The 23,001-nt window shown below is 53.7% G+C and overlaps 1 protein-coding gene across 1 annotated transcript; it reads left to right on the forward strand.

Moving 5' to 3' along the window:
* Nucleotides 1-1,843: 1,843 nt before the first annotated feature.
* CNNM1 (cyclin and CBS domain divalent metal cation transport mediator 1) lies at nucleotides 1,844-21,988 on the forward strand. The gene is made up of 13 exons (XM_054277296.1): nucleotides 1,844-3,782; nucleotides 13,649-13,792; nucleotides 14,346-14,486; nucleotides 14,779-14,948; nucleotides 15,123-15,222; nucleotides 15,396-15,443; nucleotides 18,257-18,319; nucleotides 19,267-19,424; nucleotides 19,634-19,811; nucleotides 20,166-20,279; nucleotides 20,371-20,487; nucleotides 20,736-20,863; nucleotides 21,226-21,988. The coding sequence occupies exons 1-12, from the start codon at nucleotides 1,844-1,846 to the stop codon at nucleotides 20,813-20,815; spliced, it is 3,252 nt and encodes a 1,083-aa protein (XP_054133271.1). The 3' UTR covers nucleotides 20,816-20,863; nucleotides 21,226-21,988.
* Nucleotides 21,989-23,001: the final 1,013 nt, after the last annotated feature.

Consider the following 23,001-nt stretch of genomic DNA (forward strand, 5'->3'; position numbering starts at 1 on the left):
CCAGTGCAGGAGGAAACTCTCTCCAAGCACACAGTAGCTCTGCCTGCAGGCACGCAAGCAGCACCGGTAGTTAGCAATCTAACAAGCAACATCTGCTGCCTATTTGGGGGCAAAGGATGAAAAGCCAGCAAAGAGCAGCCTACAGATCCAGCTCGTCGAGACTGGGATTTTCATACTAAAGGGAAAAGCGTTTGGAAGAGAAAATCCAGCATCAAAACCAACATTGCTGTGGCTCTGGAAGATACAAGATGCGACTAACCTAACCGCCTCTTCAGCTTTACACAGTTACTGTCCGCGATTTTTCTTTTTTTTCTTTTTTTCTTTTTTTTTTTTTTTTTTTTGGAGGGCCAGATCTTTATTTTGCCCGTTAAAGTGCGGCGAGAGATTGCCACCTTGTGGTTCCTGTGGTTCCTTCTCCTGCAGTGCCATGTTTTTCTTCCCACATGTTCCAGGATGGATCAGTGGTTTCCAAACTGCTGTGCAGGGATTTCTAGTGACAAGGGTACTCTGGACAAGAATACCCTCCAAATACTTAATTAACTAGAAAAACACATCTGTAATTCACAGTCTTCAGTCCCTATACCTAGAAACTTATCACTAGAAAACCTTTCAGGAATCTAACTTGCAAGTTAATAAACATAAGTAATTAGTGGCATGGGTACATAGCTCCCAAACAGCAATACAAAACACAATGGCAGTGATGCAGAAAACCCTTTACAATATCCTAGCACCAAGAAGTCTGTGAGAAATTCAGGGCTGATGACAGCCTGCCATTGCTAAAACATGGGATGATCTCAGACAGTAGTTCCCACAAGGTCCTCATAAAGAAGGAGCAGCCATGTGCTCATGCCCCCACCTTGCAGACAGGATGGCAGAACAGGACCAGGCTGTGCTGGTCCAGAGTCACTCTGGTACTGCTTAGGGCAGCTTGTGAGATCTGTCCCTCAGGCAGCATAACCTGCGGCAAGGTCTGCACAAGTCTGTTACCAGGTGGCTCCTTCATCAATCCTGCCCAGGTAGAGCACCAGGTAATATTTCCCGAGTGGTACTAAAGGGGAGTTAGAAAGTGGACGATCAGCAAGAGCTTGTGAAGCAGCACACAGCCCCTGTGAACACCCAGTGAATTCATCACATTTGAAAAAAAATAAAAAATAGCTGCCTCCCCCAGAGAGACAGAGAGAAGAGTCACTCGTAACACAGAAAGGAGCACAGACCCCCCTGGTCGCTTTTCATGCCTGTCTGCCTGCTGACATACTGACACAGAAAGTGACCTATTTTCATGGAAGCAATAATGAGTGAATAATCAGAATTTTTCGGGCACTTCCTTTGCCTCCATGACATTTTCTAGCTTATTGCTTTGCCACTACTGAGCCTGTTGCAGTTGTAAGCAACTGCTTTCCAGTTCTCCAGCCTCCTTTCAAGTTTGTCGCGAATGTTGGTCCAGGGAAGACACAAAAGTTTAAGGAGTCCCCTAAGTCCATTCTTGAGCACATACTTCTGAAGCTGATAAACCCTAGCAACATTCCCCATCAGGTCTAGACACGAGAATAAATGTAGCTATAGTGTGGTACATTTGTTTCCTAGAAAGACTGCAAATCTAACGACTACTCACCCTCCATTAAAAAATCCCAAACAAACAAAAAAATCAAACCACTCCCGCGGGAAGAAGGGAAATTAATCTGAACTAAAAAGCTGAAGAGTAGGGCCTTGACAGATAACAGAGGGAGGCTGAATGCAAATTCCAGCTCCAGAGAGTGCTGGCAGGACCCCCTCAGCAAACCCCGACCGCGCAGCGCAGGGGAGGCGCAGCCCCCGCTCCGCAGCCCCAGGCAGGGTACCTGGGATGGCAGCGGGAGCCAGCGCGGCCGCGGGGCTGGGGCAGAGCCCGCAGCCCACTCTGGGCGCCAGCGCTGGGCCCTGCCCCGTATCACTGCCGGTGTGCTCCGCCGTGGATCGGCCAGCATCTCACCCGGTGCGGGGAGAGCGCGCGGTGCCGCCCGCCGCGGGGATGCTCCTGCTCGGCGCGGGCGGGCGAACTCCTGGGTCCCTGCATAGCGTCCCGGATGGCGGTCCCGGTTGGCGGCCCCGCTCCGCCGGCCCCTCCCGCCGGGGCGCCGCAGGCCGGCTCCCGGTCGCACGTGGCGCGGCGGCCGCCCGCCCCCCGGCCCACGTGTGCCGCCGCGCCGTGCAGTGCCGTGCCGTGCCGTGCCGTGCCGGCTCCCCGCTGCAGTCCCGGGGCGGCGGGCGGGCGCTGCGGTGCCGGCACAGCGGCATGGCGGCGGCGGCGGGCCCGGGTCGCGGCGGCAGCGGCAGCTGGGGCCGGAGCCGGGGCGCCGTGCTGCTGCTCTTCTTCTCGCTGTCGCCGCGGCCGCCGGCCGGGGCCGCCTGGCTGCTGGGGCTGCGGCCCGAGGACACGACGCCGGGCCGGGTGTCTCTGGAGGGCGGCGCGGTGCAGGCGGCGGAGGGCAGCCGCTTCCTCCTGCGCCTCTACTTCCAGCCGCAGCCCGAGGGCAACGGCAGCCGCGGGCCGGCGGGGGAGCGGGAGCCGCGGCTGGTCTTCATCGAGGAGGCGGCGGCGGGGAGCACGGCGGCGCGGGGCCCGGCGGAGCGGTGCCGGGAGCGCAGCGCCTGGGCCTCGGACGTGGAGGTGGTGGGGCCGCTGCGCTCGGGCGGCGCGGCGGGCTCGGCGCTGGCCGAGGTGCGGGTGCGGGAGCCGCGCAAGGGCGAGGCGGCGGCGGCGCCGGGCGGGCGGCTCTTCTCGCTGTGCGCCTGGGACGGGCGGGCCTGGGCGCACCACGGCGCGGCCGGCGGCTTCTTGCTGCGGGTGCGGCCGGCCGCCCCGCCGCTGGGCACTTGGCTGCTGCCGCTGCCCGAGGCGGGCTGGCTGCGGGCGCTGGGCGCCCTGCTGCTGCTGGGGCTGTCGGCGCTGTTCAGCGGGCTGCGCCTCTCGCTGCTCTCGCTGGACCCGCTGGAGCTCCGCGTCCTGCGCAACAGCGGCTCGGCCGCCGAGCGGGAGCAGGCGCGGCGGGTGCAGGCGGTGCGCGGCGGCGGCGGCACCTACCTGCTGTGCACGCTGCTGCTGGGGCAGGCGGGGGCCAACGCGGCCCTGGCCGGCTGGCTCTGCGCCTCCCTGCCCGGCGGCGGGCCGGCGGCGGCGGCCGGCGGGCCGCGGGGAGCGCCCTGGCTGCCGGTGCTGCTGTGCACCGCCGCCGTGTTCCTGGGCGGCGAGGTGCTGCCCTATTCGGTGTGCTCGCGGCACGGGCTGGCCATCGCCTCCCGCACGCTCTGCCTCACCCGGCTGCTGATGCTGGCCGCCTTCCCCCTGTGCTACCCGCTCAGCCGGTTGCTGGACTGGGCGCTGCGGCAGGAGCTCAGCGTCTTCTCCACGCGGGAGCGGCTGCTGGAGACGCTGCGCGCCGCGGGCCCCCACGGCGACCTGGTGCGGGAGGAGCTGGCCATGGTGCAGGGCGCGCTGGAGCTACGCACCAAGGTGGTGGAGGATGTGCTGACACCGCTGGCCGACTGCTTCATGCTCCGGGCCGATGCTGTGCTGGACTTCGCCACCGTCTCTGAGATCCTCCGATCTGGCTACACACGCATTCCAGTCTATGAGGGTGACCGGCGCGACAACATTGTCGACCTGCTCTTTGTCAAAGACCTGGCCTTTGTCGACCCTGATGACTGCACTCCCCTGCAGACTGTCACCCGCTTCTACCGCCGCCCGCTCCACTGCGTCTTCAATGACACACGCCTCGACACGCTGCTCGAGGAGTTCAAGAAGGGTGAGGTCGCCGAGCCACCCTCCGCACTCCCCCGGGCTTCCCCTGCACCCCTCTGCACCCCCAATGGTTTCCAGGTCAGCAGCCTCCACGGGCAGCCCTGCATGGCCTCCTGGCAGGATGTGGCAGGTACCAGGGATGCTGGGGGGAGTCGGTCCCTGCATGTGCTGGTGTGTCGATGACCCTGGTGTCGCCTGGTGGAACAGCCCCGGTGCATTGAGGGCCAGCAGCCCTTGATGTCCCTGCGATGCTATGAAGACTCTAAGGGCTTTTGGCCTCAAAGGTAGATGGCTCAGCAGGTGAGCCTGTCCCCCAAGGGCTGGCAGCAGTGGACTGGCAGCACAGGCACCTGCCTTGCACCATTGCCCAGACAGCATTCGCTGCTCTGTTCTCTACAAGGGAGTTTATCACAGGAAATTGCTTCTCATGACTTAGCTTTCACATTTTCAGCTTGGCAATGAGAAGGAGGTCTATAAAGTGTTTCTATGCAAGTGGTTTAAAGAAAGAAGAAAAGATTAAGCCCTTAGAAAGAGCTGTGCTTTTTTTGCAGCTGTGACAGCATTCATAATGCAGCAGCTGCCAGCAGCCCGAGAGATGCTGAGAGCTGTATTTCATTAAGCATACCTTGAGAATACGCACAGCATGTGTTTTTCTCTCCCCCTGGGAGCTGTGTTTTGCCGCGTGCTACTCACTACGTCATGCTGTGGTGAGTGAGCCCAGGAATGGCTGCAGCAGTGGCAGCTGCATTATGTAATGCGGGAGGGCAGCGCTGGGCTCCGGGCTGCTGGCGCCACTCTGCCGCAGGCTCAGTTGGTCAGATGAGAAAGGCCAACCTGGCCCACTCCAGAGACAGAGAAAGCCTTTCTGTGAGTCATCTGCTCGTTTGTGGAGGTGGGAGGAGGAGAGGGCAGGACGTTTCTCAGTGTGCCAGGAATGTGCTCATCAGATACATGCAGGTCAGCATCTTCTCCGGAGATGTTCGGCTGTGTTCCCGCACCACCCAGGATCACAGGCAGAGGAGTTCTGTGTGCCACCACCTGCCCTCTCTGCCCCTCAGCAGGACTGGAGACTCCCAAGAGAGAAAATCAGAAATTTCCTGGTTTTTGAACAAGACTGTTAGCAAAAGCATTGGCATTGTTCTCTGGGTTCAACCTTGGTGAGCTGCAGTAGTCCATGCCCGCCCCCTTCCCCCCATGCCAGCTGTCTCTTGTCTTCCTAATGCCTTATGTGCTTCACAGTTCCTTCCTAGCTGTGTCTTCCTGCAATAGCACTGAAGTTCACCTGAGGTCTCTTCCACCTCTTTCTTGTCTAGAGATGTCACATGATTTTGGCACCCTCTCCCTTGATGAGGCTCCCCTGCAATTTATCTGATTTACTTTGATACACTTCCCCTTCCAAATTTCTTCTCCAGCATGGTACCCTATGGGTCAATAGACCTATAAAAATGGGCTTGTGGTTGCTTGGTTCCCTGTCCTTTGCTTGCTGTCCTCTGTGCCCTCCTTAAACAGAGCTCTTTAGTGTGTGCTGCTCTGTGAGCTCGTGGGTATGGTAACAAACCTTGCTACCTGCTCTGCACGCTCATATGCTGGTCTTCATCTCCGATGAAGATTATCCATCCTTCTTTAACATTGCTCCTTTAAACTCTTGGCATATCACTTCAGGTTCTTCCTCCTTTGTATCTGTCTGGCACTGTGGTCTTCTGGGGTATTTTGCTACAGCCCCTATTTAGAGCTGTCCCTAAACAGTTTATCTGTTGCCACCTCACTTCTCCTTGTCTTTTCTAAACTACATGGCTGAAAAGCCTTGCTTTTGGTCTTCATATCTAACTCTGCATGGGGTTTAGCAATTCCAGCTCTTCCCCCAAATGTTCTTCTTCCCAAGAATTGATGTTTTCTTCTGATTCATCTTTCTTCTATTTGTAGGCATTTGGTCACCCCCAGCACCCTGAATTTGCAAACAGTTACCCCCCAGCCCAGCCCTGAGCCCTCCTAAACTGTATTTTTCCAGTTCCAAATGCAGGTTCTCGTGCTGGCTCCCACATTGTGACAGATGTTAGCTCCCAGCTGCTTTCAGCCCCATCCACTGCTGCATCAGCCCTGTTCACTTGACTATTTAATTTCTAAAATAAAGATTTCCCGTTTGTAATTAAGAATCTTTATCACTGTCTCCTTTTGTGTGTCCATTTGAATTATGGTGAAGTATCTTCAAGTTTGATCCAATCAAGGTTGCTTTTCATGGCCAGGTCTTCTGAGACACCTTCACTAATTAGAAAGTAGGCTGATTGCTTGTTGGCTCAGCGAGTGTTTAATGAAGGCATTCATCACTTCACACATCCAAGGTGCCTGCAGGACAGCAAAGCCTCCCACTGATAAAGCCCAGCCTCTTTCTAGGAAATTAAAGTCTCTGGTAAGGATGGGCATTAACAACAACCTCCAGGTCCTTATGTCCCTCACAAGCCTTTAGAAAAGCCAGTTTTTCTTTCCTTTTCTCATTATTATCTCAAACAATTTTTGTATCTTTTATTTCTTTTTGTTATTATAATGTTTACACAAAATTCCTATATCATTTTATATCCTTCTTCCTTGGATAGCAACGTGTACTTCTGATCTGTTTCACTAATGATTAATGTTCTGCCACATCCACTATACCCATACTGTCATTTTTTTGCATAATGTATAAGTAACACAATTTCACTGCCAGAGCTCCTTGCCACAGTACACAAACATTTGTTCTTTCTTACTGAAAATGTCAAGGGATTATTAAACACAGTGCTTTTGGATTCTTCCTCACACCTCTGACAGCACTTTCATTTTCTGTCTCCTACTCACCAATATCTCACTATTATCCTTGTTTACCTGAGGCATTTCTTTTCTCTTCCTGTTCTGTCCCAGGAAGATATGAAGATGATTATGAAGATAATCAGCCTTTTTTCCTCTTTGGTCTTCTGTAGCAGGGTTGGAGGGGAAGCTTTCCTTCATTTGTTTCTAGGTATGCTCACACTAACCTCGTTTGAGTGCAGTTCATTGCTGCATTGGTGTTTACCTTGATTTTAATCCACAATTAGATGTGTCACAAACTGCCTGTCCCCCAGTAGGACCTTGTGTGGAAGGGATTACCTTCCACAGAGCTGTAGCATCAGCTTTCCATTTAATTTAACATTTAAATTGTATTAAAGAGTAGCACACACTCAGTGGCACCCAGGGAGCCCTGGCCCAGTGTGGTTATGGTGCCCAAGAGCTGTGAGCTCCTGGTTAGCAAAGCCTGGCCCCTGCTCCATCACAGCAGAACTGGTCAAACTCTTCACCTCTGCCTTTTCACAACCCTGCTGCTGCAGCCATTGTTAGATTTCTCTTTCAGTACTGATTCCTGCAGAGAGTTGGTTAAATTGGGGGTCCCAATGGGAACTGGGAAAACCCCAGAGAAGACTCCAAACACCACCAGAGGGGCAGCCTGGTCTGCAAGAGAATAATGTAGACTTCAATCCGCAGCCCAAATAAGGAGGGCAGCTGCAAAAACCATGCAGAAAAACAACATTACAGCAGCATGAGACAGGTTCAGCTGAAGGAAGGAAATACTTGTGCTGCAATATGGTTTTGACTTCATCTTCTCAGCAAAAAGAACTCCGAAATACTGAGAGCTGGACACCCAATTTGCCATCTTTTCAAGGGAACTAGACAGTCTTTTATAGAAGGCATATATTGTTTTGCAACATTAACTGAGAAGTGTTAAGTAAGGACCCTAGACAAAATGTGTCCCCTCTTCACTGGAAATAAGAAAATACATACCAGTACAGTAATTTTACCACCTGCAGCCTGGTGAAAGAAGATGAAAATACTGAAGGATTGAAAAAATTGGGAGACAATCTCTTGGCAATTTGTATTGGTACACCTTGGAGTAGCTGGCTTTATTCTGGGCTCCCAGGAAAAAATACCTAATACACCAAAAAAATAATTGCACCATATTTAGCAAGCTACAGCTAAGTTGGGAGGCAGATGAGCTTTCTGTAGGACAAACTTTACCTAGGGAATGTGGAGCTATGAGGAGGGCTTTCTGCATTTATTCAGTGTGAAATGTTGTGGGTGATACAATCTGTTTCTCCTCCTTTCTTGAAGATAACCAAGCAATGCATGTTGCAGCTCCAGTCCAGTGATGTAACTGCTCCTGGAAACCTCTTCTGTGAGGTCCACCTCCTTGTTTTGCAGTGCCTCTGGGAAGTCACAGTCTTGTCCCTTCCTCAAGTTGTTTATGGGTTTTGTTGACTGATTTCCTGGAGGGGTCCATATACAGCACTGGCACCTTTCAGCAAGTAACTTTCCTCTGTCAGAGGAACAGCAGAAAATTGCTCTTAATGTTCATTTTCCTGCAGCAGGGCAGAGGCTGAGCTGCAACTCAAATTAGCTTTCTGTGGCTTGGCATCTTTTAAGAGTTACTAAAAATAAATTCTCCAAACCCCAAATTTCAGGCTTAGCAGGGAAAACAGCCTGTCCTGTGGAGGACAGCTCTGCCCTAGGGTCTGTCTTTCCATTTCAAAATGCTCCACAGCCTCTATTAGACTTCTGCAAATTGGATGTAGCTGGAGAAGGTGCTTACATCTGCCAGGAATTGGGGTCAGTACCATTTCAGATGCTTTTTGTACCATTCCTCTGATCCCGCAGGCACTGTGAGCACACAGTGTTGCTTCAAATTTAACTCAGCCTTCAAGAGATTTCTGCAAGTGCTTTAGTCACTCTGCTGGGCACCTTGATGAGCTGAAGCAATGCCCTCCCAAGGCATTGGTATGGTTAAGGAGCCAGTTTTTCCCAGGAACTATCACCTACACTTCCCCTGGAACGTGATTGCCAGGCTGAGAACAAGGGAGCTGCTGATAGACAGAAAAATGGTCTCAGTGTCTCATGCTGCAATTCTGCCTGAAACATTACTGTGCATTTCCCACTAAACTGTGCTAAATCTTGCTGTGTAAACCCTGGACTGCTCCACCACACCCCAGTAATCCCAGGATCAGGCCTGCTCTGGGCAAGCATTCAGCAAAGCAAGAAGGGAGCCAAGTCCTTGGGGGAGAGGGAACCCTGCCACCCAATTCCCTCTTTATAGCTGTCAAAGTCACCTTCATGCTGAGCTCTTGGGTACCCAGGAGGTCAGGACCCTGTTGCACTACAAATGGAAGATGAGGTTCTGTGTCCCCTCTAATCTTCTCCTTACCTTTTTGATCTGCAACGGTAACAGATCAGCTATTCCAAATATTCCATCTTTTTTACAGCTTTCCTTAGGATTAGGAAAAGCACAAAAAGAGACTATGAGAGAGGCTACAAACAGATGTAAGCAGGTGAAGTTTTTGTCTCTGAGAAAGGTCTGGGTTAGGTTAGGATTTACAGTTTTTCTTCACATAGCTCTTATTCCTGTAGAGCTGTGGGACCCTGCAGCCCTCTTGGTTGTTTCCCCCCTGCTTAGATGTGCATTTCCTCTAGACACAAGGTGTGCTTTTGCCCAAGGTGCAGAGTGGTGGTAACACAGGATCCCACTCACGCACATTGCCAGTTCAAGGTGCTCAAATCAGGGTCCCCACTTTCTTCAGATGCAGGTCAGCAAGAGGGCATGGAGATGCTGTGAAGAGCCCCGAGGAAAAGCACACAGAAAATACATTTCAGTTACATCATGGTTGTTTCACAAATCAACCTTATTTAAATTTTTTTTTCCTTCCATTTTGTAGCTGCAAATGGTTCAGGCACAGGTCTGTGCCTGCACCTTTGATCTCCTAATAACAGCTTCATATCTTACTGTAAAATTTATGAAAATTATTTTCATGCTCAGGATGTTCATCCTGTGGAACAAGAGACAAGGCTAAAACATCTTTAACATTCCTCTGGCAGGGTACCTATATTAAAAAATGATAAAGAAGTAGTCTGGGCTATAACTGAACCCAACAGCACTTTCTTTCCCAGAAGTCAAGGCATTTCCATGTGTTCAGACCCCGTTCCCTCATTGGGGAAGATGCTTTAAGGTGGATCTATGAGCTCAAGGTCATTTAGGTGCCTATGAAAATCAAGGCTCCTAAAAATGGGCATAAAAGCTTTGGATAGCTGTTCAGATGCTTGTTCCATCTGGAAGCTCTCAGCTGTTTATATTAGCTCTGTAATTTAGCATTTTGAGGCATTAACTTTCCACTGAAGCTGTTGTTTGAAAAGAGCAGATTTCATGTAGCTCATAAAGAATTTAGTGCAGTTGTATCCCATGCTGAGCAGACACTTAATCACCTATAGACTTCCTGTGCCAGAGCAGTCCTGCGGAGGCCGGCGGACCTGCTCGCACAAGGAAAGTTAATTGCCCATTTGTTCTAGCATTTGCCAAACCAAGGCTTTGATGCTCAAGTGTTCCACTGTGCTTTCCTGCATCAGCAATAGCTCTGTAAAGTTTAGGTGTGACAGCTTGCTAGTGGGGAGGCAGCTCACCCTTATAATTCATCTCATTTGAGCTATCGAGCAGTGGTTACAATAGCACAGGTTTTGGAATCAGTTTTACAGATCTTAAAGGTGTTTTAGGTCAAGTTTGGGGGTTTGTTTAAATTATTTACCTCCCTCTGTTGGCTCCCACTGAGGCTGACCTGCTGGATAATGGCAGCAGAGGCAAATGTGACCCCTCTGATGTCCCCAGGTCTGTCCCTATGCCACCCTCCCTTAGACATTGCTTCCACCTCATTCCCAGATTCTGCCCTTGTACACGCTCCAAAGGCCACTGCTTTTTCCTCTCCTGCAAGTGTAGCAGTTCCCAGGGCTGGGCAGAGGGATCTAGCTGAGCTTGGCAGCACTGCCCAGGAGGGAACAATCCATGGCCATACAGCCAAGGCACCTGCAAACCCCACACCGAAATTTAAGGGGTCTGTTGAAAAGCTGATGGGAGGAGATACAGGACCCAGTCAGGGCCAGGGGGGTGGGACACAACTTCGGGAATGATCACATGTCCCTCAGGTGGGAAATGGGAGCATGTCAGCCCTCTCCCAGAGGGGAGCAGCTGTGAGCAGCACTCACTTAAAGGACTGGGACTGGCTGGCAGCATTCAGGGCTTTTTGTGACATGGACGCCACTGGCCAGGCATGGGCTGGGATCAGCTCTCCTGGTATGGGCAGCAGCAACCACACTGAAACTGCAACAATATTCCATTGTTGGGTACCTGCTCCATTTCTAGCTCCATTATTAGCCTGGTAACGTGAACTTGGGGGTTTGGAGTGTGAACACAAGTGTTTATTTTCTGTGAAAATAAAGAACTCTGGAGTGCTCTAACAGCCCTATTGGCTCTGCCTCCAGTGCAGTGAAGCCATGGGTCTCCTTCCAGGTGCTGGGTTATTTCTAAATAATCTCATTTGCAGCTACATGAATGTGGGGTTGAATCACATTTCTAGTGTAAGTTGCAGTGTCGATGTAGGTGTTTGGCCAAAAAAAGAATTGCCTCCATCACTCTGTGACTGCCTTTAAGTAGCACCTAAGCTTTTTGTAAGGGCTTGGTGGTTTTGGGTTGCATGTAAATGTCATTAACAACAAGCTCTCAGCCAAAAGAAATAACTTTTTCCGCCTTCTCGCTCACCCAAGGACTTGTAGGAGACCAGATGGCCCCAGTGTTTGGGAGCAGAGTTTGGCAAAGGAGACCTTTTCAAAAGCTGGACTTTGCTAAGATGAAATGTAGCTGTCGCTGCTGTCTTGCAGCCAGCTCCTCTGCTTTTTTCTTCCTAAGTGCTGTGTGGCTTTAGGAACAGAAAATATGCACAAACCTATGTATGAAAGGAGTGAAATAGCCCAGTCTAAAGAACATGCTGAATTTTCAGTGCCCTGGGGCTATTGATTTGGGGTTTTTTTAAGTAAATCTCAGTGCTACTTGCTGCAATGTTATGTTCTCATTTCTAAATCTGTAGGCGTGGGAGGCAGCGAGCTGCTCTCTGAAATCTTGCAATAAAACCTTGGTATGAGGAGGAGGGAATTTATACTGTGGAAAATGCCCAAGATTTGCTGTGAGAAATGTATAGTGCTGATCTTCAGCTGAGAAATGTCGTCTGCTCGTCCCAGATCCAGGGCAGGGTTATTTGAAGGTTACATGATCCCCAGCAAGCCGTGTTTGTGGGGCTGCCAGGCTGCTCTGGGTGTGCTTGTCCCTGCACCTCTGCAGGGATGAGAGCTGGGAGGGCAAGGAGGGAGCTGTGCACCCGGCAGGAGCCCACCCTGTCACATCTTTATGCATGGATGCTGTTCACATCCCCTGTCAGGAGCAGCAGGAGAGCTGGCTGGGGTGGGTTTATAGGAGAAGTGAATGCAGAGGCAGCTGCATGGCAGAGAGGACCTTTCCCTGGTTTGGGTGACCATTGCTGCTCAAGGAGCTCAGCTCTGAGCCCAGGGGGAAATAAGGTGTTAGCAGCTTCCCAGAGTTCACTGCAGCTTGGAATTCAGGTGTTAGCAGCTTCCCAGAGCTCACTGCAGCTTGGAATTCAGGTGTTAGCAGCTTCCTAGAGGTCACTGCAGCTTGGAATTCACATGTTAGCAGCTTCCCAGAGCTCACTGCATCTTGGAATTCAGGTGTTAGCAGCTTCCCAGAGGTCACTGCAGGACTTCTGGGCTTGTGCAGGCATTGCAACAGGTGACCCCAGGGATGCAGAGCAAACAGAGGGAGCAGAAGTTTTGGCTGTGGTGCCAGTGAGGGTGCTTTTAAGTAAAACTAGAGGTTCAGGATCTGTGTGTGCTGGTGGGCAGTGTGGGAGCCACACAGGCAGTAAGAAACCCAGTGCTGTTCATTGGCAGGTCCAAGAACATGTTGGAGCTGGAAACCCAGAAGTTGTTTGTGGCTTGGAAGTCGGGTTCTGGTTGAGATGCTGAGCAGGACCATAAATCAGAGCAGCCAGTAAAAGAAGGGAGAGGTTGAAAAAGTCAAAACAGCTTACAGAGAGCTGGACATGCAAAAACAAATAGAAATGTTTCAAGTATGCCAAAACCAAGAAACTTGAGAATGTGTCAGCAGAGCTGCCAGCTTACAAGGGACAAGTGAGGAAGCTGAAACTGTGATCCAGGAACACTGGGACTTCTGAGCAGGAGTCAACATCATTGCAGCTGAAGGTCCTGGACTCACTCTGTTTATTTAAGGTAACAGAGAAAATGCTGTTAAGGGCAGGACTTGGAGAAGGATTTCAGGTGCAAGTTGATGGGTTGAAAAGTGTTCAGTGTCTGCATCCAGATGGTTTACCCAAGAGTTCTGCAGGAGCTGAGCTGAAAGCTGCAAACAAACATTCATGTTTCTGCATAAAAACCAGCTGCTGTTTCAAGGAGATGGAGGCTTTGCCCATATTTTATGAAAAACCTCAGTATTGGTCTACACAGTGATGGATAGAAAGATGAGGGAGAACTGTTCCTGGCAATTTAATAAGAAAGATAATTAGCAGCAGAATAAGAAACATCAGGAGGATATGGGAAATCAGTAGAGCCAAGGACACATTCACATTTCTGTGTTGGAGAACATTGTCTCATTGCTCTGCTAAGAGTTTCATGTCAATGCAGCTGAGGGTAAGGAAGAGATGGTGTCATGTACACTTCATTCCTGCACAGGAGGCTTTCAAAGAGCTGAACAGAGTGACTCACAGCCCGGGTAAAGAGGGAAGGTGGCCCCCAAGAAGAGCCTACACGTACAAACCAGTCTGGGCAGCAGCTGTCCTGTTAGGCTGGGCTGCATGTCCAGCCCTTCTCTTTGGGTTAGCACACGTGGGTGGGTTTGGGTGGCAGTGTCTGCTGTGATCTGTGCCTCCCACCAAACCCTGCCCACCTGCCTGCCCACCATGCTGGGCTTCCCTCTCAGGATCACCAGGCCAGGTGTCTCAGTGCCACTCTGCTTTTCCCCTGCAGGAAAATCCCACCTGGCCATCGTGCAGCGGGTGAACAACGAAGGGGAAGGAGACCCGTTCTACGAGGTGATGGGCATTGTCACCCTGGAGGATGTCATCGAGGAGATCATCAAGTCTGAGATCCTGGATGAGACAGATCTGTACAGTTAGTGTCCCAGAGCAGCTACTGTGGTTGCAGGAGCCAGGGTGGGAGCCTGCACAGACACACAGACGTGGGTAGGAAACAGGCCAGAGCAAATTGTGGTTCTTCCCCAGAGTGATTTGCTGTCGTGATGGGAAAGACAAGAATGATGGAGAGATGCTGGTCAAGTGTCTCTATCTTGGATGCTCTAGATAGAGAAGTACCAGCATCAGCAATGGGTGGCTGGGCAGGGCCTGACCTAGGAACATCTGTGCTGGGCATGAAATGGGTGGTTCCCAAGCTCATTTGCAACTCTGGGTGGTGCATCCAGCCTGGAGAGCCCAGGTTTACAGTCCTGTGTGGTTTACAATCCTGCTCCCTGCCCTGGGAGCTGGTCCCAAGGCTGCATGCACAGCAGGTTGAATGGGCCCCACTGCTCCATCTGCTTCTCCTCAGCAGCCCTGCCATAGGGTGCTGCCAGATGTGCCTGTCCCTCTGTGTGTGCATGTGCCATGGGGCCCTGCAGCTGCAGCAGCTTTGTCAGTGCCTGCTCTGCTCTGCTCTGCTCTGCCTGCAGCTGACAACCGGAAGAAGGAGCGGGTTCCCCACCGGGGACGCAAGCCCCAGGATTTCTCCATCTTCAGGCTCTCAGAGAGTGAGATGAAGGTGAAGATCTCCCCACAGCTCCTCCTGGCCACCCATCGGTTCATGGCAACAGGTACACTTGTCCTTGTGCAGGCCCTGCAGCACCAGACCCACAGCGCATCGCTAAGCCTGGGTTGGGCTTAGGGATGGGCATTCCTGGTCGGGCTCCCCCCCACTGAGCAATTTCCACCTGCTGGACCTACAGCCTGGACATTCCACTGCCCTACCAGTGGGGTCTGGTTTTGGCTCCCCTCTTGGCAGTGGGTGCTTAGGCTGCAGGAGCCGGGCTGTGCAGCTCAGAGATGAGGGGTTCTGGCAGTCCTGGGCCTGCTGAGCACAGCATGTGTGTGTTGCCTCCCCTCTAGAAGTGGAGCCTTTCAAGTCCCCCTACCTCTCTGAGAAGATCCTGCTGCGGCTCCTGAAACACCCCAATGTCATCCAGGAGCTCAAGTTTGACCGGAAGAACAAGAAGGCAGCAGAGCATTACCTCTACCAGCGCAACCGCCCTGTCGACTACTTCGTGCTCATCCTGCAGGTGCCGGGGCAGCAGCGAGCAGAGCGGGGCAGGCCTGGCCCTGCTTTCTCCTTGCCACCGTGTTCTGGGCTGCTTCTAATAGCAAAGATGCCCATCCTCTTGTGTGGGACAGCAGCCCTGGGTGGGTCAGGAGCACGGGGAGCTTGTCTGAGAGGGTTTTCCTCCTCCTCCCAGGGGAAGGTGCAGGTGGAGGTCGGCAAGGAAGGACTGCGCTTTGAGAACGGGGCCTTCACCTACTATGGTGTCCCTGCCATCATGGCTGTTGTCTCCTCAGGTGAGGCCTCTGTGGGCTCCCTCTGGCCCTGCCTTTGCTTCAGCAGCGTCCATGGAGGCTGAACCAGCTGGTGCCAGGAGAAGGGGCTGGCCATGGGGTGCGGTGGCCCTGCTTTGGGGTGTGGGGCAGGAGCCCTTCCTCTGCTGTTCCCACACCTCCAACTGTTGTTTCAGAAAACGATGTGCGAAAAATGGGAAGCCTGGCAGGATCCTCCTTCCTACGTAAGTATTTTGGGACAGATTGAGGCCCTAAAACCTCTCTGCAGCACTGGCTGGCTGGAGGGGCTATGGCTTTTCTCTCCATGCAAAACAGCTCAGACTGTGCTGTGGTAGACAGAGAAACAACAAGCTGGGGGGCTGATGCAGCAAAGACCCCACAGAGTGACTTGGAGGTCCCTTTGAGGTCCCTTTGATGTACTCCTGAAGTTTCTACCATATGCTGGCTCTCTGCTGGTGGGTCCCAGCATGGCTGGTGCTGCAAGGGGCAGTGCCCACAGGTGGGTGTTATACTCATTCTAGGTCTCAGCATAAGACCTCTAGACCCATTTGCCTTCCTGAGGCCCAGGGCACAACCTGAACACGGCCCCCACATTGGGCTGCTTGGGAATTGCAGAGATGGCTGATTTACCTCTGAGCTATTTCATGTGGTGGTGGGAAATTAGCCGAGTGCCAATAAATTCCCTGCCTGCAGAGCTGATGGGTTAAGAAGCAGATCCCCTGCTTGCAGGAGTTGAGAGTGAGCTCTGCCTAGGGGGGATTGAGAGGTACCCCCTTCTTTGCTATAACCCTACAAAGGTTTGGTCCCGTGAGGCTCAGGAGCAGGTTGAGGTGCTGCCCAGTCCATCACATCCCTCATCAAACCCCAGATGTTGCAGTCAGATCTGCAGTGCTGATGGTGAGCTGAGATGCTCTACCTGCCTAATCAAAACAGGCACCTACTAAATGCAGTCTTTAGGAGATGTAAAGAGGAATGCCATCAAGAGAACAGGGGCAGTCTCTTGGGGCAGGTGGCTCACTCTGGTGGGTCCCAGTCTTTCTGCAGCTCTAGAGTTCACCTATTTCCTGCTGCTTGCTCTGCCTCCTGCACAAGGCTGGCTCTGGACTGATGGATTAACCCCTCAGTGCACATTCCTGCTTCGCCCTTTGTCCAGGTTTGGACAGAGGAAACAGTGAAATGGCCACTTTCTGCCAGAGTGCTGCTGGGTGTCCCAGTGTCCTCTGACCTGGGTCAGAGTCCTCCCGGGCCCAGCGGGGCTCAGGCAGTGAGCGCTGCCTGGGGCCAGCCGGGCAGCAGTGGGAGCTGTGTCAGAGCAGCCGTGCATGTCTGCAGTGCCGCCTGCTGGGACGGTGCTGCTCCGGGCTCCTTGGCTCCCCGTGCTCCCCATGACACTGCCGGGAGGTGTTTTCTGCCGTGCAGCCATTCCTGCCTGCGGGGGACAGAGCTGTGGCACACCCCTGGCCAGCAAGGAGGCAGGCTGGGAGGTGACAGGGCATCTCCCTTTTGGGGGAGGCTGGCATCCTCTTTGCTCCTTGAAGGAAAGGACTGTGAGTAGAGTATCACAGCTGAGAATTCAGACAGCAGCCTAGAGCATTTAATAGGTTGTTATCAATTAACTGTTATTATGCAATTGTTTTATCTGCAGCTGATCTTTGGCATTAGTGCTGTGTGGGAGGGTCAGGCAGTGGGAGCACAGAGTCAATGCTAGTGGTTATCAACTCATCCTTTGCTCCCATCAGGACAAGGTCATTCCAGCAATGCTTCTTGCTGATGTCTTTTTTATTTGCAGAACGTTTTGATTCAGGGGAGGACATGGAACAGGAATTCCTGGGAGAGCAGCAGGGACATTAGAAAAGGGGACTGCAGGGCAAATTTCCTGGGGGTTTTACATTTGAAGCAATTTTTAAGCATTAACCACACAGGCAGCAGATAGTTCCTAGAGTGCTGCAGCTGTGCTGTGGAGGCAGGGCAGGAGGGCTGGCAGCTGGGGGATCATGGCAATGGCTGCAGTAGGGGCTGGCAGCCAGCAGGGTCACATCTCCCTCTGCTTTCGAGGTGGGCAGTGGCAGTGGTGAAAGCAGAGACTGGCAAGTGTTGAGGAGTGCGTCACTGACCCTGTGTGTTGCTGTCTCTGTGCTCCCCCATCCCCTGTGGCATGGCCCAGGAACGCTGTCCAGGGCAGCAGTCACCAGTAGGGGAATTGGCCTGCCCTAGAAATTGTCATTGCTGCTGTAACCCATGGCAATAAAACATGGAAAGTGAGTGTCTGTGATTTACCTTCTCTGTGGCAATGGGTCAGGCAGCCCCAGGTGCACAGTCCTGGCTTCTTGCAGCTCCTGCAAGGATCAGCCCCAGTGGGTGGCTCTTCCTGGCATCACCCAAAGGTTGTTGAGACCCAGGACCTTGCAAGGAACTGCAGGCAGCCTGACATGAATCCCTTTGCTCTGCATCACTGTGAAGAGCTTCTATCAGCCCCTGCCTGCAGCTGTGGGGCTGGGGCAGCAACTTTTGCAGATCATGTTCCTTCTCTGCCATGTGCCTGTACACACAGAGGCATCCCAGACACCAAGTGCAGTGGTTTAGCTTCCACCCATCTCCCAGGTGGCATAAGCTGACCACAAAGTCCCCTGTCCTGGTAAAGGGCTAGAGCCAAGTGCCAGCACTTAGCTCATGGGGGAAAGATGCTTTCTACCCACGCCAGGGCTCCAGGAAGTTGTGTGGCTCTGCAGACAGGCCTGGCAGGAGCAGATGCCCTCTGCCAGCTTCACCTCCCCTTACCTTGTCCCAGAGCAACCTGCTGATAAACAGCTTCCAAGACTGTGTTCCTGCCCGTGACCCTGTTCCCCTCTCCAGAGCAGAAGCAGGAGGCTGTAAAAGGGGTGGGAAGGGATGCTGGAGACAGCAATAGGAGCTCAGCCCAGGACTGCTGGCACATGATATTTATTCTTCTTCTTCCTCTTGGTCTATCCCACCCTCACCTCCATCCCCCACCTTTCCCCTGGGTCCCCTCCTTCCCTCTCCCTCCGTGTCTCTGCAGTGCCTGTCTCAGTGTCCCGTACTTTCGCCTTCAGCAGAGGGGACTCCCTGGCTGGCTCTCCAGGTAACTGGGCATGGCTTTGGCCAGGGGCCTCTGCATGTGACAGGCTCTTTCCAGCACCTGTCCACAGTGTCCCAGCCCATCCTCCTCCCTGCATGCTGGGCAGTACCCATGGCACCCCGGGCAACCCCTCACTGGTTGGTGGCACACTGGGGCCAGCAGTCCTGCCACAGCCTCCCCAGTATGATACAAATCCCTGCAAGAATGGGATGGGGACACGGGGAAGCCATGGGCTTGGGCTTTCTTTGGTGTGCACTTCCTGTAATTTCCTGCACTTAGCTCTTGGGGTTTTGGCTTGCTGCTTTTGGTGACAGTGACCTGCAGCCCTGCATGCCTGCTGCCTTGCCCCCCTGGCTTTCTGCTGATCCGGGTAATAAAAAGCATTCTAGCAGCAGAGCAAAGTCAGCACGACGTCACCTATGCAAGGAACAAGCTGCCTTTGTTCCCTAATAAATCACTGAATAGACAAAATCCATCATGCCTTGTGTCAGAGGCCACGCTGTGTGTCAGAGGCCATCAGTCAATGTGAGTGACAGACCAGCTTGCCATGGCAGCCTCTCCTCCTAATCTGTCATAGTTGGGGTGAACAGGAGCATGCCCTTGAGACAGGTTAAGCAAATACTCACAGCCTGCCAGCTGCAACCAGGAGAAGTTGTGCCAAATGTGGTGCAGAAGGCCGGCATTAACAGGAGGGCTGTCAGCGACAGGCAGGCAGCAGCCCTAACCTCTGCTGGTGCTGGCCCCGGGCCAGAGTCCTGCCCAGTGCCTCTGGTTTGTGTGGGGCTGGCATGGCACTGCACACACCAGCCTGCAGTGAGCAGGGCACGCTGCAGGGCCCCTGCCAGCCCCGTGTCCTGGGGAACAGCCCCTGGAGGTGACTGCACCGGCACTGGGAAGCCAAGCAGCAGCACGTGTGAGTGTGTGCCTGTCCCTGCTGTCCCCTCCTGCAGTGAACAGGTCACCGTCACGCTGCAGTGGCCTCAACCGCTCCGAGTCCCCCAACCGGGAGGACTATGGAGGCAGCAGCACGCAGCTCCACAGCAGCAGCAACAACATCTACACGCCCGACTACTCCGTGCACATCCTCTGCGATGTGCAGTTCGTCAAGGTACGGCCAGGGCTGGCAGGGACTGTCCCACCCTGCCCACCCCTGTCCAGGTGCCCTTGTGCCCCATTGTGCCCCAGGAGCCTGGTGGGTGCCCAGCAGGTGCTGAGGAGTCTTGCACTTACTCCTGCTGGAGGTTTGGAGCCACCAAGTCTCCGAGGGGTGCCGGTGGGCGCGGTGCTCACTGAGCTGGGTGCACGTGTGTGTGCCAGGTGACCCGGCAGCAGTACCACAACGCGCTGGTGGCCAGCCGCATGGACAGCTCGCCGCAGTCCCCTGACATGGAGGCCTTCGACAGGGATTCAACTAAGGCCTCGACTGCGCGGGGAACCCCACAGACACCCAAGGAGGACCCTGCCATCCTCCTGAATGAGAGGAACAGCATCATGTGTGAGTCACCCAACAGCATTCCTTCCCTGCCACAGGCCAGCGCTGCATGTCCCCCGGGGGTGGTCTGTGGTGGGGCCATCTGGCACGATGCACACACCACCCCTGGGATGCTGCTGCACATGGAGTGGGGCTCGCATACAGTGCAGGCATTTGCACACACACACACACACACACACACACACACACACCTGTGGATGCCTGCACGTCCACACAGCTGCCAGCGTGCAGCATGCAATTCCCCATTGCCTTGTGCTCGTGTCCTGGGGGCTCCAGGCAGCTGGACCTGCTGCCATGGCTGGCATGCTGTCACGTCCTGCCCCAGGGCACAGCAGCTCCGTGCCCGTGTCCCTGCAGGCAGCCGCTCGGAGGGGCTGCGCAGTCCCAGCGAGTCGGTGTTCCTGCGCATGGAGGGCATCCCCTTCATCCAGGAGGAGCTGGCTGACAACGAGGAGAACAGCAAGCGGCAGAGTGAGTCTGGCCGGGGGGCACACACACCTGAGCCCGGGGCTGGCGAGGCCGCGGTGCCCTGAGGTGCTGCAGCCGCGCTGGGCTTTTGCAGACAGTGAGTGCTGCGGGACCGTCCTGGAAGCAGAGTCCCCAGGGCGAGAGGCCGGGACCAGCTCATCGCCGAGCAGCTCTGAGGAGACGCTGGGCAAGAGGCTGCTGAGATCCCTCAGTGAGTAACTGACCCAGGCACGGCACACCCAGGGGACAGCTCTGCCTCAGCACCCCGCTGCCTGTGTCAGCTGTTCCCATCTTGGGGATGCCCTGCATGGGGATGGTATGGAACAGGGGACAACCTAGCTCCCTGTCAGTACCTTGGCAGAAGGCAAAATGGCACCTAGGACTAGCTCAGGCAGAGCCAGCCACTAGGTCCTGGCCCAGCCCTATGCACCCCTGCCCTGAGCACTCTTGCTGCTGCAGGTGGGCGCAAGCAGCGGACATCGTCAGAAGGTGAGAAGTCTCCAGAGGAAAGCTCCAATCTCGCCCCATTGATCACCTGAGCAGCAGCGTGGCCAGAGCACAGTGCTGGAGGCCCGTGCAGACTGGAGGTAGGATCCTGCCTCTTGGTACAACATTCCTTTCCTAGCAAGTGAGAGGTCACTCAGTTTAAATGGTGTAAAATAAGTTTCACGCAGCAAAGCCAAATGGGGTGGTCTGGAGCCCATGGAGGTGTGTGTGTTGATGGGGGCTGGAGCAGGATCAAGGGATATGGAGCAGGATCTGCTCTCAACAGCAGACTGGATGCCAGAGACGAGTGAGAGCTTGGCTCATGTTTTCACTGTCGGCATTTTCACTGTCAGCACCAGCATACACCTGAGCTTGGCTAGGAAAGGGGCTGCAGGCCTGAGCAGCTGCAGTCAGAGAGGGCAGGCTCTGGCCCCCTGCACCAGGCTGTGCTTGTGTCTTGCAGGTCTGCAGCATGGGGGTCTCCTGCCGAGGCTCATGCCCAACAGCAGGAGGTCTGCACTCGCTCGCTGCCTGTCCACCCGCTCGTGCCGCCCCTCCCTGCAGGATCTGTGCAGAGCCCCATCCCCAGGCGAGAAAGGATGGACCCCACAGGGCTGAACCACGCAGGCAGCCTGCACCAGCTAGCTGGAGTCCGAGGGCCCTTGCCCTTGCGAGCCGCTCCCTGGTCGCATCTGGTGTCAAGGAAGAGGTGGAAAAAGGAAAGGTGAAAAAGTGTCTGTGACGGCATCCCTGCAAGCAGTGCAGGGAGGGGCAGCCCAAGCCAGAACTGCCCTTTAACATCACTTACCATCCCCATCCCAGCGAGGCCCGGAGCCCCGCAGTGCCGGTGCTGCAAGATGTGGTCTCCAGCAGGAGGAGAATGTGCTCTTTGGGGGTGCCACAGCAGCTCAGGGCCCCAGCACACGTTGGTGCCGTGCCTGGTGACACGCCCGCTTGCAGCGCCTCGCTCACGCTGACCATGGACACGGCCCAGCCCTCCCGAAGCCCTGCCAGGCTCAGGGCAAGGAGCCCTGCTCACCCCCAGTGCAGCCCCCTCGCTGGGGAGGGGGCTCTCCATGCTGCATTGGACCATCCTCCTCTCCACACACGCCTGCCGCTGTGAGGGAGGCTCGCACCAAGACCTGGGGGTGGGACAGACCAGTCAGTAGTTTTTGTAGAGGCTCAATGCAACGGGAATATCAACATTAAAAGTGATTTTTCCCGGATGATGCCCTCTCTGTGTCCATGGGTGAGGGAAAGATGCTCACCCCTCCCAGCAGGCCAGGCTGCCCTCATACCCAGGACCACAGGTGCCAGGAGTAACAGCACTCAGCCTCACTGAAGGGACCAAGAGAACGGGTCAGCATGTGCTGCCTGATTTCTTGGTCTGAAGCTGGGCTTTCTGTCACTCCTGCATCCAGGAGAGCACTTGGCAAGCAGGGAGATAAGCCTAGCAGTGCACACAAGGACTGGGGAAAACCAGGAGTTAATATCAGGCCATTGCAAACACAATAGTGGGATACACGTGCTGGAGTACAGCCTGACAGATAACAACAGAAATCTCATAGTCCACCCATGCTGATAAAACTTCAGCTGGAATAACTGCAGCCCTGTCTGGGCACTGCCCTTCTGAGGAAACACACAGCAATTGAAAAGTGGACAGAGGAAAACAAGGGCTGGAAAACAACCTACCCCAAAGGCTGAAGGAAATAGTCACTTAATCTTGATTGGTGAAGGATGTGAAGGGGAGAGAGGAAGTTTTCAAATACAAAAAAAGCTGTTGTACAGAGGAAAGGAATAATCTGTTCTCTGTTGCCATGGTAAATGGGATAATTGGTAATGAGCTTACACCACAGAAAAGGAGAAATTTAGGTCACTTGCTAGGAAAAAACAAGGTTGGTAAGACTACCAAAACACCAATATAGATCACATGGGGTGGGCCAGCCTTCACACCAGGAGGGTCTGTAAGGGCAGAAGTGTAAGCAAATATGACAAATAAATAAATTATCTCCTCCTGAGATGACCCCTAGAAGTCATCTTTTAACCACTTCCTCACCATCCCAGGTTGTGAATGGACAGCAAGAGGAAAAGAAGATGCTCACCTGCAGAGAGGAGGAAAGGCTGCCTCTGTCTCACTCTATTATATAATATGAATACTAACTGCTAAAAAACAAACCCCATGCACCCTGTGCAAACACAACAAGGCAACGAGGCACCATTTTTGCCTTTTCTGTCTAAG

The sequence above is a fragment of the Melozone crissalis genome, unplaced genomic scaffold (genome assembly GCF_028551555.1).
Source record: "Melozone crissalis strain CALT ecotype California unplaced genomic scaffold, PUWL_Pcris_2 ptg000019l_1, whole genome shotgun sequence".
Taxonomy (NCBI): Eukaryota; Metazoa; Chordata; class Aves; order Passeriformes; family Passerellidae; genus Melozone; species Melozone crissalis.

Bases quoted from the DNA above. Each gene is read 5' to 3' on its own strand.
- CNNM1 (XM_054277296.1), top strand. From the start codon at position 1,844: ATGGCAGCGGGAGCCAGCGCGGCCGCGGGGCTGGGGCAGAGCCCGCAG. The intron at 15,444-18,256 runs GTAAGTATTTTG...GTGTCTCTGCAG, and splicing joins GGCAGGATCCTCCTTCCTAC to TGCCTGTCTCAGTGTCCCGT. The intron at 20,280-20,370 runs GTGAGTCTGGCC...GGGCTTTTGCAG, and splicing joins GGAGAACAGCAAGCGGCAGA to ACAGTGAGTGCTGCGGGACC.